Here is a 19,533-nt window from a genome sequence, read left to right on the forward strand (position 1 = left end):
ACATCGAAACACCAATGTTAAATATTCTCTCCCAGAAACCTAAATTGAAGGTGACAAACGCAATCTTGTTTTTTTCTTGACATTTATCCTGGAAAACGATGTTAATACGTCAGCGGTTATACATCAGGAAAACAATAATTGATTGATTTGATTTCTTGTCACATGTTCTGAAGTACAGTGAAAAGTATTTTTCTGCGGCCGAAGGAACGTACACAGTCCGTACATAGTAGACAAAGTGAATAATCGACAGAGAACATTGACAAACAGTGATTGGTTACAGTGTGGAACATGGGGCCAAACAAAGCAAATACATGAGCAAGAGCAGCACAGGACGTCGTGAATAGTGTTCTTACAGGGAACGGATCAGTCCGAGAGGGAGTCGTTGAGGAGTCTAGTAGCTGTGGGGAAGAAGCTGTTCATATGTCTGGATGTTCGGGTCTTCAGACTTCTGTACCTTCTGCCTGATGGAAGGATCTGGAAGAAGGCACTGCCTGGGTGGGAGGAGTCTCTGATAATGCTGTCTGCCTTCCTGAGGCAGCGGGAGTTGTATACAAAATCAATATGCATGTGGCAAGCTTGTGTACTGCGTTGAGCTGAGTTCATCACACTTTGCACTTTCTTGCGATCTTGGGCCGAGCAGTTGGCAAAGCAAGCTGAAAAAGTAAATGTCAAGTCCTGGATAAAGGTATGGATGGGGTACACCAGAATCACATCTGGAATGAGACTTCCCAAAAGAGAACCGGTATGCTCTTGACTATCTTCTGGCCCGTGAGGGTGGGGTATGCGCCATAAGTGCAGGGCAAGTGTATCATGGGAGTTCAAGACCTAACCGCTAACATCACTAAATTTATGGATCGCATACGGGATCGCCTGGACGGAATGCAGGACCCTGGCTCTTGGGTAACTGGGGATTCGGAGGTTGGAAGGACTGGTTGATAAATATGGCCATGTATTTAGCAGTGGCACTCGGCTGCATCTTTGTGGGCCTGGCCATCCTTAAATGCGTGATGGGTAAAATGCAGGGTGCACATGAACGGACAAACACCCCTAGAGTCTTGGCTGTTAGGATCCACGAGGGTGCAGCGGATGACGGAGTGCTGCAACAGGAATTGGAAATGCAGCGACAAATCTTCTTAGATGAGGGGCCATAGCTACGGGTTGGACAGATAGGTCATCATGAAATGATAAAAGGAGGAATTGAACAAACGAATGTGATATAAAATAGATAGTTCAAATATTAGTTACCGTAATGTGGATGTGATCAGTCTAATAGTACTGAGTTCACAGACAAAGGATTTCAGAAAGCATGGCAAGGAAGGAGGGAGGGGTGTCTGGTGGAGGATGGGAAAAGGATGCTGGGTAACAAGAGGTCCAGGGTTAAGGAATGAGAAGTGAGCCAATCAGAATATATGGCCAGGTCAGGTGTATAGGATGGCCTATAGGAATCTTGTATGTGAAACTTGATGCCATTTGAATGTATTTGTAGAGATTCCTTTATCTCCGATAGCACCCGGCTCCCAGGGTTTCAGAAGAAACCTTGTGTTCTGAGGCTCATTATGAAGCGAGTCAGACTTGCAAGTTGGTTAAAAATAAATAATACTATGCCTACAAATCCATCTCGAGTTTTATTGAGGCCAGACTGACGGGTAAAGAATTCAATATTGTCACAGCCAGATCCATCTTTTCCACTCTTGCCACTAAGCGGGATCCAAGATAGGGTAGTGTCTAATGGGGGAGGGAAGTGTCTCGGATAATTTACAAGGAGCTCATGGGAGCAGAGGAGACGCAGACCGAGGAGCTGAGGCATAAATGGGAGGAGGAGTTGGGAGGGGAGATTGAGGAAGGCCTGTGGTGGACGCGCTGAGCAGGGTTAATGGGACTGCAACATGTGCCAGGCTTGGCCTGATTCAATTTCAGGTCGTCCACCGGGCCCACATGACAGTGTCCCGGATGAGCAGATTCTTCGGCGTGGAGGACAGGTGTGTAAAGTGTCTGAGAGGACCGGCAGACCATGCCCACATGCTTTGGGCGTGTCCAAAACTTAGGAGATAATGTCAGGGGTTCGAGGACGTCATGTCTAGAGTATTGAACACGAGGGTGGCAATTAGTCCAGAGGTGGTGATTTTTGGGGTTTCAGTGGCCCAGGAAGTCCAGGGGGAGAAAGAGGCCGACGTCTTGGCCTTTGCTTCCCTGGTCGCCCGGAGACGGATACTTCTAGCTTGGAGGGACTCGAAGCCCCTGAAGTCGGAAGCCTGGCTGTCAGACATGGCGAGTTTCCTGGGCTTGGAGAAAATCAAGTTCGCCTTGAGAGGGTCGTTGTTAGGGTTCGCCCGGAGGTGGCAATCATTCATTGACTTCTTTGCAGAGAATTAATCATCAGCAGGGGTGGCGTGGGGGTTAGGGGAATGTGGTATAGGGGGTCATTTAGGCAGCTCTGGGTGGGGTGGGCTACGGCAATTGCACTATGTACTTTGTTTACTGTACAGCCCTTTTGTTTTCTCGTGCTGGAATTCCTCTGTTTACAAGGCCGAAAAATACCTCATTAAAATTGTTTGTTAAAAAAAGTTTCAACACACTGCTTTTTTTTTTTAAAACAAACAATTTTTATTAAGGTATTTTAGGCATATAGAAAAAGTGACATTGTACAGTACAAAAAAATAGTCAAGTCACAAATTACAAATTAAACATAGTGCAAACCACGGCTCTGTTCACGCACGGGCCTGCCTCAATATCCCCCTACTCTACTCTACCCTAGCCACCCCCCGCCACCCTCTCCTGCTGACGCTTACTCCTCTGCAAAGAAGTCAATAAATGGCTGCCACCTTCGGGCGAACCCTAATAGCGAACCTCTCAAGGCGAACTTGACTTTCTCTAGGCGAAGAAAGCTATTCATGTCCAATAACCATACCTCAGTCCTCGGGGGCTTTGGGTCCCTCCATGCTAACAGTATTCGTCGCCGGGCTACCAGGGAAGCAAAGGCCAGAATGTCGGCCTCCCTTTCTTCCTGGACTCCCGGGTCCTCCGAAACCCCAAAGATTGCCACCTCAGGGCTCATTACCACCCCAGTTTTCAATACCTGGGACATGACATCTGCGAATCCCTGCCAATACCCCCCGAGTTTAGGGCACGACCAGAACATGTGTACATGGTTAGCCGGCCCTCCGGCGCATCTAGCACACTTGTCCTCCAGCCCAAAGAATCTGCTCATCCGGGCCACCGTCATGTGGGCCCGGTGCACAACCTTAAACCGGATCAGGCTGAGCCTGGTGCATGTTGCGGTCGTGTTTACTCTGCTCAGGGCTTCTGCCCAAATACCGTCCTCCAGCTTCCTCCCCGAGCTCCTCCTCCCACTTAAGTTTCAGGTCCTCGGTCTGCGTTTCCTCAGCTCCCATTAGTTCCTTGCAGACGTCTGAAACTCTACCCTCTCCCACCTCTCCCCTAGAAACTACCCTGTCCTGCCTTCCCTTTGATGGGAGACATGGGAAGGACGGCACCAGGCTGCGTACAAAATCCCTCACCTGCAAGTATCTAAAGTCATTCCCTCTCGCCAGGCCAAACTTCTCCTCCAGCGCCCTCATGCTCGGAAAGCTCCCTTCCAGGAACACATCCCCATCCTCACAATCCCCGCCCTCCTTCACAGTCGATATCCCCCCGTTCATGATCTCTGGGGCAAATCAGTGGTTGCCGCAGATTGGGGTCCTCACTGATGCTCTTACCTCCCCTACATGCCTCCTCCACTGGCCCCAGATCCGAAGAGCCGCCACCACTATCAGGCTGGTGGAGTACCGTGCCGGCGGAAGTGGCAGAGGTGCCGTGACCAGGGCTGCTAAGCTAGTGCCCCTGCACGAAGCAGCCTCCATCTGCTCCCAAACCGGCCCCATGCCCACCATCCATTTCCTTATCATCACTATGTTGGCCGCCCAGTAATAGTTGAAGTTCGGCAACGCCAGCCCCCCTTCTCCTCTGCTCCTTTCAAGCATCGCCCTCTTCACCCGCGGGGACTTCCCTGCCCATACAAATCCCAGAATAATTTTATTCAGCTTCTTAAAGAAGAACCGCGGGATAAAGATAGGGAGACACTGAAAAACAAACAAGAACCATGGGAGAATCGTCATTTTAACAGTCTGCACCCTCCCCGCCAATGACAGCGGAAGCGCATCCCACCTCTGGACCTCCTCCCTCACTCGTTCCACCAGTCAGGACAGGTTGAGCTTATGCAACCAACCCCAGTCCTGTGCCAACTGAATCCCCAAATATCGGAAGCTCTCCCCCACCACCCTGAACGGTTGCCATAATACCGTTCATCCCACCATTGGGTCTGATACATATAACAGCAGATCATCCGTGTATAACGAGACTCTGGTTCCACTCTCCCTCGGACCAGCCCTTTCCAGCCCCTAGAAGCTCTCAGTGCAATTGCCAGCGGCTCTATGGCCAGCGCAAACAGCAGTGGGGAGAGAGGGCAGCCCCGTCTTGTCCCACGTTGCAGCCTAAAGTAATCCGATGTCGTCCTGTTCATCCTTACACTCGCCTCCGGGGCCTGATACAATAGCCTAACCCAGTCGATGAACCCCGCCCCGAACCCGAACCGTCCTACTACCTCCCACAGATAATCCCACTCGACCCGGTCAAAAGCCTTTTCAGCATTCATGGCTACCACTATCTCTACCTCCCTACTCTCCGGGGGCATCATAATCACGTTGAGCAGCTTTCTTAGGTTGGCCACCAGCTGCCTCCCCTTTACAAACCCGGTTTGGTCCTCCACAATTACATCCGGTACACAGTCCTCAATTCTGGTCGCCAAACTGTTGGCCAGTAACTTGGCGTCTACGTTGATCAGAGAGGTCGGCCTGTGCGACCCACAAGCCTCCGGGTCCTTATCCCGTTTCAAAATGAGCGAGATGGTGGCCTGCGACATCGTCGGGGGTAAACTCCCTCTGTCTCTTGCCTCGTTGAAGACCCTGACCAGCACCGGCCCCACTATCCCGGCAAATCTTTTGTAAAACTCCACCGGATACCCGTCCAGCACCGGGGCTTTACCCGGCTGCATGACCCTCGGGCCCCCCAATACCTCTTCAATCCTGACCAGGGCCCCCAGTCCATCCACCAACCCCCTCCCCACTCTTGGGAAGGTCAGTCCATCCAGGAATCGCCTCATCCCCCTCGGTCCCCCGGGTGGTTCCGAAGTGTACAGCTTCCTATAAAAGTCGCTGAAGACCTTGTTCAGCCCTGCCGGGTCACCCACTAGATTACCTTCCCCATCCACAACCCTCCCTACTTCCATGGCCGCTTCCCTCTTCCTCAGTTGCTGCGCAAGCATTCTACTGGCCTTCTCCCCATGCTCATAAATCGCACCTTTTACCATTAACACACTGCATATTTAACACAAATCTAATTTATTTGACTTTTAGCCAGAATATTAGCCCCTGTAAATGGGCTGGAGTTTGTTATCAGCAGAAAGAGACCCAAATGAACATAGTTCAGTCCTGAATGTGAGAAACTGCTAAATCCAATCACTGTCGTTACTTGTGGCCTCGTTGGTGTCTCAGCAGGGAGGATGACTGAGTGAATCTCTTCCCACACTGAGAGCAGGCAAATGGCCTCTCCCCAGTGTGAGTTCGCTGATGTTCAGTGAGGTCAGATGATCGTCTGAAGCCAGTCCCGCAGTGAGAGCACCTGAAAGGTCTCTCGTCAGTGTGAACACGTTGATGGTACATCAGTTCCCCAGAACTTTTATAGCACTTCCCGCAGTCTGGACATTGAAAAGGTCTCTCATCAGTGTGAACTCGCTGGTGATTCAGCAGGTGGGATAACTGAGTGAATCTCTTCCCGCACTTGGAGCAGGTGAATGGTCTCTCCCCAGTGTGAACTCGCTGATGGACAGTGAGGTGAGATGAGTGTCTGAACCCAGTCCCGCAATCAGAGCACCTAAACGGTTTCACATCAGTGTGAACACGTTGATGGCTCATCAGATTCCCAGAACTTTTGTAGCACTTCCCGCAGTCTGGACATTGAAACGGTCTCTCCCCAGTGTGAACTCGCTGGTGTCTCTGCAGGTCGGATGACTGAATGAATCCCTTCCCACACTTGGAGCAGGTGAACGGTCTCTCCCCAGTGTGAACTCGCTGGTGACTCCGCAGGGCCGTTAACTGAATGAATCCCTTCCCACACTTGGAGCAGGTGAATGGTCTCTCCCCAGTGTGACTGCGTCGATGAGCTTCCAGCTGGGATGGGGAAGTGAATCCTTTCCCACAGTCCCCACATTTCCACGGTTTCTCCTCAGTGTGACTGCATTTGTGGCTTGTGAGGCCTGATGATAGAGCGAATCCTTGTCCACACACACAACACGTGTATGGTTTCTCCCCACTGTGAACAATGTTTTTTCCTTCCATGTTCAAAGTACGTTGATATTCAGGATACGATAAACTGAGGAGTCTGGTGCTTGGTTTGAGTTTCCAGACTTTGAATCCGCCCCTTTGAACACCCTGTGAAACGGATTTAAAAACAGAAAATAGAGAGTGAGAGAGAACCCACAAAAACATAAAGGCAGGTTGTGAAATTGAACTGAATGAATCTGGTCACTTGTGGGGCCGACACTTGGAAAAAGTGACCATGAAAATGGTTGAATTGTTATAAAACCCAATTGACCTCTTTGGGAGGAGAAAGAGGTGAAGAGGGATTTTGTATATCTACAAGACATATTAAGAGAGCAGTTGGCAAAGCAAATTCGATCTGAGCATCATCAAGAGTAATATTGATACTGAAACTATGCTTCTGGTGGCACATGGATTAGCACTGCTGCCTCACAGCTCCAGGGACCTGGGTTCAATTCCGGCCTTGGTGACTGTGTGTGTGGAGTTTGCACTTTCTCCCAGTGTCTGCATGGGTTTCCTCCCACAGTCCAAAGACGGGCAAGTTAGGTGGATTGGCCTTGATAAATTGCCGCTTAGTGTCCAGGGATGTGCAGGTTAGGTGGGGCTATGGGGTTACAAGGATAGGGTAGGGGTGTGGGCCTAGGCAAGGTGCCCTTTCAGAGAATCGTTGCAGACTTGATGGGGCGAATGGCCTCCTTCTGCACTGTAGGAATTCTATGGTTCTAATTCTATTCTATGAATCTTTATAAAGCTCTGGTCACCACTCTTCAGGAAGAATGTGAAGGTTCTTGAGAAGGTGCAGAGGCGATTCACCAGAATGGTTCCAGCAAAGGAGGTTGAGGGGAGATTTGATCGAGGGCCACAACATTATGCCAGATTTCCATCAGGTGGACAAAGAAACTCTGTTTCCTTTCACCGATCGTACAAGCAGTCGGGACACAGATTTAAAGTTTTGGGTAAAACCGGGATTGAACTATACAAGATCCTGAGGGGTTTTGACAGGGTGGATGTGGAGAGGATGTTTCCTCTTGTGGGAGAATCGCGAACGAGGGCATCACTGTTGCAAAATAAGGGGTCACCCATTTCAGATGGAGATGAGGATTTTTTATTCTCTTGAGGGCTGTAAGACTTTGGAAATCACGTCCTTAAAAGGCAGCGGAAGCAGAGTCCTTGAATATTTTTAAGGCAGAGTTGGATAGATTCTTGATGAGCAAGGGGGTGAAAGGTCATCAGGGGTAGGCAGGAATGTGGAGTTGAGGTTAAAATGAGATCAGCCGCAATCTTATTGAATGCTGAGCAGGCTCGAGGGGCCAAGTGGCCTGTTCCGAGTTTGTATGTAAAAGGTACAGGAGATATGAGGTGATATGAGATGTATGTTTTTACACAGCGAGCGGCAATGACCTGAAACTTGCTGCCTATGAGGGAGTTTGAAAATAGACACAATGAACGATTTGATTTCAAAAGGAAATTGGATAGACATCTGAGGGAAATAAACCTACGAGGATACAGGGATAGAGCAGGAGAATGGCACTGACTGGATTGCTCCAGAGAGCTAGCAGGACAGTGATTGACCGTCAGCCAAACAACCTTTATCCCATTTTCAATATTTTTATATCCGCTGAAGAGAAATGTTCAAAGGGGCTGGTTTAGCTCACTGGGCTAAATCGCTGGCTTTTAAAGCAGACCAAGGCAGGCCAGCAGCACGGTTCAATTCCCGTACCAGCCTCCCCGAACAGGCGCCGGAATGTGGCGACTAGGGGCTTTTCACAGTAACTTCATTGAAGCCTACTTGTGACAATAAGCGATTTTCAATTTTCATTTCAAGAAAATTACAAAAAAACCTTTTGGACTGGAAAAGGGAATGAAGGATGACCTGATCCTGTAAGATTATGAAAAGGTTTGATATGATAGACAAGTGGAAAATGTTTCCACTGGATAAGAATAAATAGGAGTTAGTCATTAGTTAATCGAATGTGCAGTTCAAGAGCAGTTCAGACGGATTTCAATCATACATTTCACGTGTGCAAAGAGATTTCCTCAGTTTTCCCACTGGTTAACACTCCAACTTTAAATGCCCAGGCCATTTGATCCGATTTCAGCACATTGTTATTGACGAGGGGCAGTTTAACTGTTCTGTCCAGGGAGACAAAAATCACTGTTCACCTGAACCTGCTCAGACCCCAACACGTTAACAACTCCCTGATCATGTTTGGTCTGTTGTCAATCACACCCAGGACAGACCTGTGGTGGACGGCCTGTACTATTTAGTTGCTTTATTAATTTATGTAATAAATTTCTTACCTTGGCCAAATGGTGCCAATTGTAATCGGTTGGCAAAGCATAGTTTCTATCTGCAATATCGATTTCAATGGCTGGGGTATTACTCATCATGCATAGCAGCTGAGAATGTGCTCTATCCACATTACAGATGGTCCTCGCACATGCACAGAGTCCGGCTGTGCCCGGCGCATGCGCTGTTCAGGTTGTCGCTGACGGTGCGAGGGGCGGGATATAAACAATTGAGCGACTTTCAGGATTGGAGCCGGTGGGTGGCCGGGGAGCGATAGAAGCTGCGGAGTGAGCTGGGAGGTTTCATAAATACCCCGTGGAGGCTTCAACTCCCGAGGAAAATGTTAACGGTCCCGTCTTAAACAGCACCGAACAGAGTGAGAGCTGAGCGGTGACAGGCCCGGGTTACCGGTCGCCATCTTTACAGAGGACAAGGTGCCGCAGGCACATGCGCTGCGAGCCTGGACCGGATGCCAACTACATAAGAACATAAGAAATAGGAACAGGAGTAGGCCATCTGGCCCCTCGAGCCTGCTCCGCCATTTAATGAGATCATGGCTGATCTTTGTGGACTCAGCTCCACTCTCCGGCCCGTACACCATATCCCCGAATCCCGTTATTCTTTAGAAAGGCATCTATCTTTTTCTTAAAAACGTTTAAAGAAGGAGCCTCAACTGCTTCACTGAGCAAGGAATTCCAGAGATTCACAACCCTTTGGGTGAAGAAGCTCCTCCTACACTCCGTCCTAAATCTACCTCCCCTTATTTTGAGGCTATGCCCCCTAGTTCTGCTTTCCCCGACCAGTGGAAACAACCTGCCCGCATCTATCCTATCTATTCCCTTCATAGTTTTATATGTCTCAATAAGATCCCCCCGCATCCTTCTAAACTCCAATGAGTACAGTCCCAGTCTACTCAACCTCTCGTCATAATCTAATCCCCTCAACTCTGGGATCAACCTAGTGACTCTCCTCTGCACTCCCTCCAGTGCCAATATGTCCTTTCTCAGGTAAGGAGACCAAAACTGAACACAATACTCCAGATGCGGCCTCACCAACACCCTATACAATTGCAGCATAACCTCACTAGTCTTGAACTCCATCCCTCTAGCAATGAAAGACAAAACTCGATTAGCCTTCTTAATCACCTGTTGCACCTGCACACCAACTTTTTGCGACTCGTGCACCAGCACACCCAGGTCCCTCTGCACAGCAGCATGTTTTAACATCTTACCGTTTAAATAATAATCCATTCTGCTGTTATTCCTCCCAAAATGGATAGCCTCACACTTGGCAACATTGAATTACATCTGCCAGACCCTAGCCCATTCACCTAACCTATCCAAATCATTCTGCAGACTTCCGGTATCCTCTGCCCTTTTTGCTTTACCACTCATCTTAGTGTCGTCTGCAAACTTTGACACATTGCACTTGGTCCCCAACTCCAAATCGTCTATGTAAATTGTGAACAACTGCGGGCCCAACACTGATCCTTGAGGGACCCCACTAGTTACAGGTTGCCAACCAGAGAAACACCCATTTATCCCCACTCTCTGCTTTCTGTTAGTTAACCAATCCTCTACCCATGCTACCACTTTACCCTCAATGCCATGCATCTTTAGTTTATGCAGCACCCTTTTGTGTGGCACCTTGTCAAAAGCTTTCTGGAAATCCAGATATACCACATCCATTGGCTCCCCGTTATCTACTGCACTGGTAACGTCCTCAAAAAACTCTACCAAATTAGTCAGACACAACCTACCCTTTGTGAACCCATGCTGCGTCTGCCCAATGGGACAATTTCCCTCCAGGTGCCCCACTATTTCCCCCTTAATGATAGATTCCAGCATTTTCCCTACAACCGAAGTTAAGCTTACCGGCCTATAATTACCCGCTTTCTGCCGACCTCCTTTTTTAAACAGTGGTGTCACGTTTGCTACTTTCAAATCCTCTGGGACCACCCCAGAGTCTAGTGAATTTTGATAAATTATCACTAGTGCGTTTACAATTTCCCTAGCCATCTCTTTTAACACTCTGGGATGCATCCCATCAGGGCCAGGAGACTTGTCTACCTTTAGCCCCATTAGCTTGCCCAATACTGCCTCCTTAGTGATTACAATCATCTCAAGGGCCTCACCTATCATATCCTTATTTCCATCAGTCACTGACATGTTATTTGTGTCCTCCACTGTGTAAAAACCTGTTCAACTCCTCAGCCATTTCCCCATCTCCTATTATTAAATCTCCCTTCTCATCTTCCAAAGGACCAATATTTACCTTAGCTACTCTTTTTTGTCTTATATATGTGTAGAAGCTTTTACTATCTGCTTTTATGTTCTGAGCCAGTTTACTTTCATAGTCTACCTTACTCTTCTTTATGGCTTTTTTAGTAGCTTTCTGTTGTCCCCTAAAGACTTCCCAGTCCTCCAGTCTCCCACTAATGTTTGCCACTTTGTATGTTTTTTCCTTCAATTTGATACTCTCCCTCATCTCCTTAGATATCCACGGTCGATTTTTCCCCTTTCTACCGTCTTTCTTTTTTGTCGGGATGAACCTTTTCTGAACACTGTGAAAGATCGCTCGGAAGGTTCTCCACTGTTCCTCAACTGCTTCACCATGAAGTCTTTGCTCCCAATCTACCTTAGCTAGTTCTTCTCTCATCCCATTGTAATCGCCTTTGTTTAAGCACAAAACACTAGTGTTTGATTTTACCTTGTCATCCTCCAACTCTATTTTAAATTCCACCATATTGTGGTCACTCCTTCCAAGAGGATCCCGAACTATGAGATCATTAATCAATCCTGCCTCATTACACAGGACCAGATCTTGGACCGCTTGTTCCCTTGTAGGTTCCATTACATACTGTTCCAGGAAATTATCCTGGGCACATTCTATAAACTCCTCCTCAAGGCTGCCTTTACCAACCTGGTTAAACCAATCGATATGCAGATTAAAATCTCCCATGATAACCGCTGTACCATTTCTACATGCATCCGTTATTTCTTTGCTTATTGCCTGCCCTACCATCCTGTTAGTGGCCTATAGACTACTCCTATCAGTGACCTTTTCGCCTTACTATTCCTGATTTCCACCCAAATTGATTCAACCTTGTCCTCCATAGCACCAATATCATCCCTTACTATTGCCCGGATGCCATCCTTAAACAACAAAGCTACACCACCGCCCTTACCGTCCATTCTATCCTTTCGTATAGTCTGATACCCTTGGATATTTAACTCCCAGTCGTGACCATCTTTTAACCATGTTTCAGTAATGGCCACTAAATCATAGTCATTCACGATGATTTGCGCCATCAACTCATTTACCTTATTTCGTATACTACCAGCATTCAGGTAAAGTACACTTATGCTGTTTTTTATGTCTTTGTTATGAATCCTAACACCTTGATCAGTAACTTTTCGCAATTTATTTTTCCTCTTACCCTTTCTCCTAATTTTCCTTGTCTTTGAACCCATATCTCTACATAATAACCTGTCACGTAACCTGCTGCCTTGATCTCCATTAACCATTATACTGTTCATAGCTTTACACTTCCCTTCCCCCCAACTTGCTAGTTTAAAGTCCTTGTGACCAACCTATTTATCCTATTCACTAGAACACTGGTCCCAGAATGGTTCAGGTGAAGACTGTCCCAACGGTACTGGTCCCTCCTGCCCCAGTACTGATGCCAATGCCCCATGAAATGGAATCCCTCTTTCCCGCACCACTCCTTTAGCCACGTGTTAACTTCTCTAATTTTCTCAACCTATGCCAATTGGCACGTGGCACGGGTAGTAATCCAGAGATTATAACCCTGGAGGACCTGCTCTTTAATGTAGTCCCTAGTGTTTGATAATCCCCAAACAGGTCCTCTTTCCTAGTCTTACCTATGTTGTTACTCCCAACGTGGACCACAACAACTGGATCCTCCACCTCCCTCTCCAAAATCCTTTCAAGCCGATCAGAGATGTCCCTCACCCTGGCACCGGGCAGGCAACATACCATGTGGGACTCTCGATCTGGCTTACAAAGGATGCCATCAATCCCCCTAATTATAGAATCCCCTACAACTACCACTTGTCTTTTTCCTCCCCCCTCTTGAATGGCTTCCTGTACCACGGTGCAGTGGTCAGTCAACGCATCCTCCCTACAGCCCTCTTCCTCATCCACACAGGGAGCAAGTACCTCATACCTGTTGGACAAGGTCAAGGGCTGAGGCTCCTCAACTCCTAAACTCAGGATCCCCCTACCTGCCTCCCTTGCAGTCACACCACTCTGTCCCTGACCACTGTCCGAATTAACAGAACTTATTCTACCGGGTGTGACTGCCTCCTGAAACAAAGCGTCCAGGTAATGTTCCCCCTCCCTGATGTGCCGCAGTGTGTGCAGCTCGGTCTCCAGCTCATCAATTCTGAGCCAAAATTCCTCGAGCAGCCAACACTTGCTGCAGATGTGGTCACTGACGGTCTCAATGGGATCCACCAGTTCCATCATCATACAGCAACAGCACATCACCTGTCCAGCCACATTCAACTAGTTAATTAATTTAAATATATATTTTTAAAATTTTCTTTATAGAACCTCAAGGATAAACAAGAACACCAACCAAAACACAGCCCTCTCTCGCCACTCACCTAAACTCAGTCACTCACCTAAACTCAGATGCACTCTGTTCCAATCAGCACTCCGTGACTAAAGGCACTCCTGCCACACCTTTTGTGTACTCACCTCTCCCAGCACTGTCCCGGCTCTCTCCTCCCGCGCTTTTTAAATCTCCCGGCTCTCTCTTCCGGCGCTGTTTTGCTGTCCCGGCTCTCTCTGCTCCCGCGCTGTTTTCGCTCTCCTGGATTGAATGGAGTCTCCAGGATTTGATTTGATTCATTTGTGGGAGTCACTGGCTGGGCCAACATTTATTGCCCATCCCTAATGTTCCTTAAACCGAGTGGCTTGCTCGGCCATCTCGGAGGGCATTAAAAGAGTCGACCATATTGCTGTGGTTTGGAATCGTGTCGGGCAGATCAGGTAAGGATGGCAGATTTTCTTTTCTGTTCATTCACGGGATGTGGGTGTCGCTGGCTGGGCCAGCATTCACTGCCCAGCCCTAATTGCCCTTGAACTGAGGGCATCTCAGAGAGCATTTTAAGAGTCAACCGGCTGACTGGATCTGGATCTGGAGTCACATGTAGGCCGACCAGGTAAGGATAGGTTTCCTTCACTGAAGGACAGGAGTGAACCAGATGGGTCTTTGCAACAATCGGCAATTGTTTCATGGTCATCAGTAAACTTTCAACGAGTTCAAATTTCACCTTCTGCCTTGGTGAGATTCATGGGTCGTTACAATAATCGACAATGATCATAGAATTTACGGTGCTGAAGGAGGCCATTGGCCCCATTAGGTCTGCAAAGTATTGAATTCAAATATTACCTTCTGCCTTAGTGAGCGTCAAAGCTCGGAAATCATTAGGACAATGCTGCCTGAAATGATGGCAGAAACCCTCATAACATTTAAAAAGTATTCAGACAGACATTTGAATTGATGTAACTTAAAAAGCTACAGACCACAATCTGGAAATTGAGATTAGGCTGAATACCTACTTTGTAGCCACGATGAGCTGAATGAAATGCAACAGAAACAACAAACTTTAACAAAATCTGGGATAGTAACTCTCACTGCAAACAAGGTCAGCAGTTTGCCCAGTTTACCTGCCAAGTATGCTAATGCGGTAGTTTTAAAATTTACCTGCATACGTAAGAGTACTGTGGTGAACCACTGTGTATACATATATTAGGGGATGTAAGGTAGGACCTGCACTACAGGTTCGCCGGTAGCCTCTGCCGGCTGGCTCCATCCACTAGGAGCTGTATAAATATGCGTGTCCTCCATTGATCTGCCATTTTGCCAGCTGCAGTAGGAGGCCACACATCTGACTGCAATAAAGCCACAGTTGTACCCAATCTGAGTCTTTGTGCAATTGATCGCGCATCAATTTATTGCAGTCAGGTTTTCAACAAAATGGATATCAAAATCAAACCAGATCGCCTGCAGCTGGATCTGCACTCGCCCGACGCCAGAAAGGACTTTACTCACTGGCTAGCTTGTTTTGAGGCTTACATCAACGCTGTGATCCCGACGCCAATGGAGGCTCAGAAGATAAACGTCTTGTATTCTAGGTTGAGCTCCAGCGTGTTCCCGTTGATCCAGGACGCCTCGGGTTATGCGGAAGCGATGGCGCTCCTAAAAGAACACTATGCGCAGAAAACCAACACGCTCTTTGCCAGGCACGTACTCCCCACTCGTTCTCAACTCCTGGTGCGTCCATCGAAGACTTCTGGTGGGCCCTAATCCCACTCGTCCAGGACCGTGACTGTCAGGCTGTTACGGCTGCTGAACATGCTAATCTCCTCATGCGCGATACTTTCGTAACAGGGATTGCGTCGGACCGCATCCGAGAACGACTGCTGGAAGGGGCCATGCTTGACCAAGCGGAGATGAAAACGTTAGCGCTCTCCATGACGGTCGCATCCCGTAATGTCTAGGCATACCCCCCTCGCCACGCGACCTACCGTCCTACCCCTCGTGGACCCCGCAAACAACCCCCCCAGCTGGGGCCCAGCCTAGCCAATCCGCCTAGCCGCATGCCGATCCACACACCCAGGGGGTCCCCGCTGCTACATCTGTGGTCAACAGAAGCCCCCCCCGCCAACTCTGCCGGGCCCCCACCTCCACTTGCAAGTCCTGTAGTAAAAAGGGCCACTTCACAGCTGTGTGCCAGGCCCACGCAGTCACCGCTTTCGTGCCCGCTATCGCCCCCTCCCCCTGCCAAATGCACAATGGGCGCCGCCATCTTCTCCTCCCGGGGCCATTTGTGGGCAGTCGGTGCCGCTATCTTCCCCCCCTCAGTCCACATGCGGCCATGGGCACCGCCATCTTGCCCAGCACCACCAACGTGCGTCCCATGGGTGCCGCCATCTTGTCCCGCCCTGTAATGTGCGCCGCATAGGCGCCGCTATTTTGTTCCCCACAGGACCTCCGGACATCCCACAATCTGGGTCGCTGACACTCTCCATCCAAAACATCTGATGACCACCCGCAGCTCACCTCGATGACGCTGGACCAATCTCGTCCACACAACCGGGCCACCGCTTCGACAACGGTGAAAATCAACGGCCACGTGACCTCTTGCCTGCTTGACTCCGGGAGCACCGAAAGCTTCATACACCCGGATACGGTAAGGCGCTGCTTCCTTGCGGTCCAACCCGCCAATCAAAGGATCTCCCTGGCCTCCGGATACCACTCCGTCCCGATCCGAGAGTTTTGTATGGTCACTCTCACTGTTCAGGGCATAGAATTCAGCGGTTTCCTTCTCTACGTCCTTGCTAATCTCTGCGCTGCACTATTGCTGGGCCTGGATTTTCAGTGCAATCTCCAGAGCCTCACCATTACATTCGGCGGGCCCCTACCTCCACTCACCGTTTGCGGTCTTGCGACCCTCAAGGTTAACCCCCCCTCCCACTTTGCCAATCTAACTGCGGATTGCAAGCCCGTTGCCACCAGGAGCAGACGGTACAGCACTCAGGACAAGGCCTTCATCAGGTCCAAGGTCCAGCGGCTGCTTCGGGAAGGCATCATCGAGGCCAGCAACAGCCCCTGGAGAGCCCAAGTGGTAGTAGTAAAAACTGGGGCGAAACACAGAATGGTCGTGGACTACAGCCAGACCATCAATCGGTACACGCAGCTCAATGCGTGCCGCCTCCCACGCATATCTGATATGGTCAATCAGATTGCGCAGTACCGGGTCGTCTCAACAATTGACTTGAAATCCGCCTACCACCAGCTCCCCATCCTGAAATCGGACCGTACGTATACTGCCTTAGAGGCGGACGGTCGGCTTTATCACTTTCTTTGGGTTCCTTTCGGCGTCACTAACAGGGTCTCGGTCTTCCAAAGGGAGATGGACCAAATGGTCGACCAGTACGGTTTGCGGGCCACATTTCCGTACTTAGATAATGTCACCATCTGCGGCCATGATCAGCAGGACCACGAGGCCAACCTTGCTAAATTCCTCCGCACCGCCACTCTTCTCAACATTACGTATAATAAAGAGAAGTGTGTGTTCAGCACGACCCGCTTAGCCATCCTCGGCTATGTAGTCCAAATTGGACTTCTGGGACCTGACCCCCGAACGCATGCGCCCCCTCATGGAGCTCCCCCTCCCCCACTGCCCCAAGGCACTCAAACGCTGCCTGGTGCTATTTTCCTACTACACCCAGTGGGTCCCAAACTATGCAGACAAGGCCCGCCCATTCATACAGTCCACTCAATTTCCCCTCGCGGCCGAGGCACAACATGCCTTTGCCCGTATCAAAGCTGACATAGCCACGGCCGGGATGCACGCAGTAGATGGGGCACTGCCCTTTCAAGTAGAAAGCGACGCTTCAGATGTCGTCCTTGCCGCCACTCTAAATCAGGTAGGCAGACCCATGGCATTCTTTTACTGCACCCTTCATGCCTCTGAAATTCGGCACTCATCTGTCGAAAAGGAGGCCCAAGCTATCGTTGAAGCTGTGCGCCATTGGAGGCATTACCTGGCCGGCAGGAGATTCACTCGTCTCACTGACCAACGGTCGGTAGCCTTCATGTTTAACAACACGCAGCGGGGCAAGATCAAAAATGATAAAATCTTACGGTGGAGAATCGAGCTCTCCACCTATAATTACGAGATTTTGTGTCACCCCGGCAAACTCAACGAGCCCCCAGATGCCCTCTCCCGAGGTACATGTGCCAGCGCACAAGTAGACCAACTCCGGGCCCTGCATGACAGCCTTTGTCACCTTGGGGGGGGGTCACATGGTTGTACCACCTCGTCAAGGCCTGCAATCTGCCCTACTCCGTCGAAGAAGTACGGACAGTAACCAGGGAATGCCAGGTCTGTGAGGAGTGCAAGGCGCACTTCTACCAGCTGGACCGTGCGCGCCTGGTGAAGCCTTCCCGCCCCTTTGAACGCCTCAGTGTGGATTTCAAAGGGCCCCTCCCCTCCACCTACCGTAACACGTACATTCTCAGTGTGGTCGATGAATACTCCAGATTCCCCTTCACCATCCCATGCCCGATATGACGTCTGCCACCGTCATAAAGGCCCTCAACACCATTTTTGCTCTGTTCGGTTTCCCCGCCTACATCCACAGTGATAGGGGATCCTCATTCATGAGTGATGAGCTGCGTCAGTTCCTGCTCAGCAGGGGTATTGCCTCCAGAAGGACGACCAGCCACAACCCCCGGGGTAACGGCCAAGTAGAAAGGGAGAATGGGACGGTTTGGAGGGCCGTCCAGCTGGCCCTAGGGTCCAGGAACATCCCAGCCTCTCGTTGGCAGGAGGTCCTCCCTGAAGCACTACACTCCATCCGGTCACTACTGTGCACCGCCACAAATAACACACACCATGAACGTGTTTTTACCTTCCCCAGGAAGTCCACATCTGGGGTGTTGCTCCCGACTTGGCTCGCAGCTCCAGGACCGGTCCTGCTCCGTAGGCACATCCGACTCCACAAGGCGGACCCCTTGGTGGACAGGGTACACTTGCTCCACACCAACCCTCAGTATGCCTACGTGGAGTTCCCCGACGGCCGCCAAGATACTGTCTCCCTCAGGGACCTGGCACCATCAGGTTCCACCCCAGCACACTCCCCCGCCCATGCGCCTCCCTCCCCTCTCCCGGCGCTACCAACATTAACCCCACCAGACCCATCCCCCCCCCCCTGCCCACACAAGAGGATGAAGAAGATTTTGGCACGCTCCCGGGGTCATCCGACTACTGGCCAGCACCAGCACAGACATCGGCGCCACCGTTACGTCGCTCGCAGCGAATTGTCAAAGCACCGGATCAACTGAACCTCTGACGGCTCCGGACCGTCAAAATGGACATTTTTTTCCTTTCCCACTCATATTATAAGACACTGTACATAATTTGCAACGTTGTATAGAGTTCCACACCACCCCGCCGGACTCATTTTTAAAGGGAGTGAATGTGGTGAACCACTGTGTACACCTGTATTAGGGGATGTAAGGTAGGACCTGCACTACTGGTTCGCCGGTAGCCACTGCCGACTGGCTCCGCCCACGAGGAGCTGTATAAATATGCGTGACCTCCATTGATCTGCCATTTTGCCAGCTGCAGTAGGAGGCCACACATCTGACTGCAAAAAAGCCACAGTTGTATCCAATCTGAGTCTTTGTGCAATTGATCGAGCATCAAGTACAACAGCAAATTATTTAATTACACCGATCACATTGGGGAAGTTAGCCTCAAATTTAACCCGGAATGGTCATTAAAAATTTCCCAGTCACTCTGATATCTGAAATCTTTATCCACGGACAGAACAGACAAACCATTTTACCTCCCAATGATATTCAGGTCCTGATGATCCGAGTAACTCAGTCAGACGATGATGTGATGTTTGGTTTGAAGTTCCCGTTAGTAAATCCTCCTCTTTCGAAAGGGGTTTCCAAAGGAATTTCACTCTCAGTCCAGGCGAGAAATTCACAATATTCTCTCTTCCGGCTTCCGCGTCCTGGACGGCCGCGCATGCGCCCTGTTGCACCTGAGAAAGATGGCGGCCGCGCAGGCGCCCTGCGGCATAGCACCCACAAAACAGATGACAGCCGTCAACTGGGGCCGATCAGAGAGAAAAACACCGATGCTGCCTCCCCATTCGGGACATACACCGAATTGTATCAAAAGTACCGGAACTAATATATCACCCTGAGGAACGTAAGGAAATAATGGCGGATAAGGCTACCCAGAATGCCGGGCGCGGATGAAAACGCCCTATGTTCGTCACAGGAGTCAGAACGCGCAGGCGTCAGAATGTCCC

General features: G+C 49.8%; 1 protein-coding gene across 1 annotated transcript; it reads right to left on the reverse strand.

Annotated features, from left to right (window-relative positions):
• Positions 1–65: 65 nt before the first annotated feature.
• LOC140421658 (uncharacterized) lies at positions 66–19,221 on the reverse strand. The gene is made up of 2 exons (XM_072506468.1): positions 19,057–19,221; positions 66–6,485 (listed from the first exon to the last, which is right to left on the reverse strand). The coding sequence occupies exon 2, from the start codon at positions 6,390–6,392 to the stop codon at positions 5,523–5,525; it is 870 nt and encodes a 289-aa protein (XP_072362569.1). The 5' UTR covers positions 6,393–6,485; positions 19,057–19,221; the 3' UTR covers positions 66–5,522.
• Positions 19,222–19,533: the final 312 nt, after the last annotated feature.

This window comes from Scyliorhinus torazame, chromosome 5, assembly GCF_047496885.1.
Source record: "Scyliorhinus torazame isolate Kashiwa2021f chromosome 5, sScyTor2.1, whole genome shotgun sequence".
Lineage (NCBI taxonomy): Eukaryota > Metazoa > Chordata > Chondrichthyes > Carcharhiniformes > Scyliorhinidae > Scyliorhinus > Scyliorhinus torazame.

Bases quoted from the DNA above. Each gene is read 5' to 3' on its own strand.
- LOC140421658 (XM_072506468.1), bottom strand. From the start codon at position 6,392: ATGGAAGGAAAAAACATTGTTCACAGTGGGGAGAAACCATACACGTGT.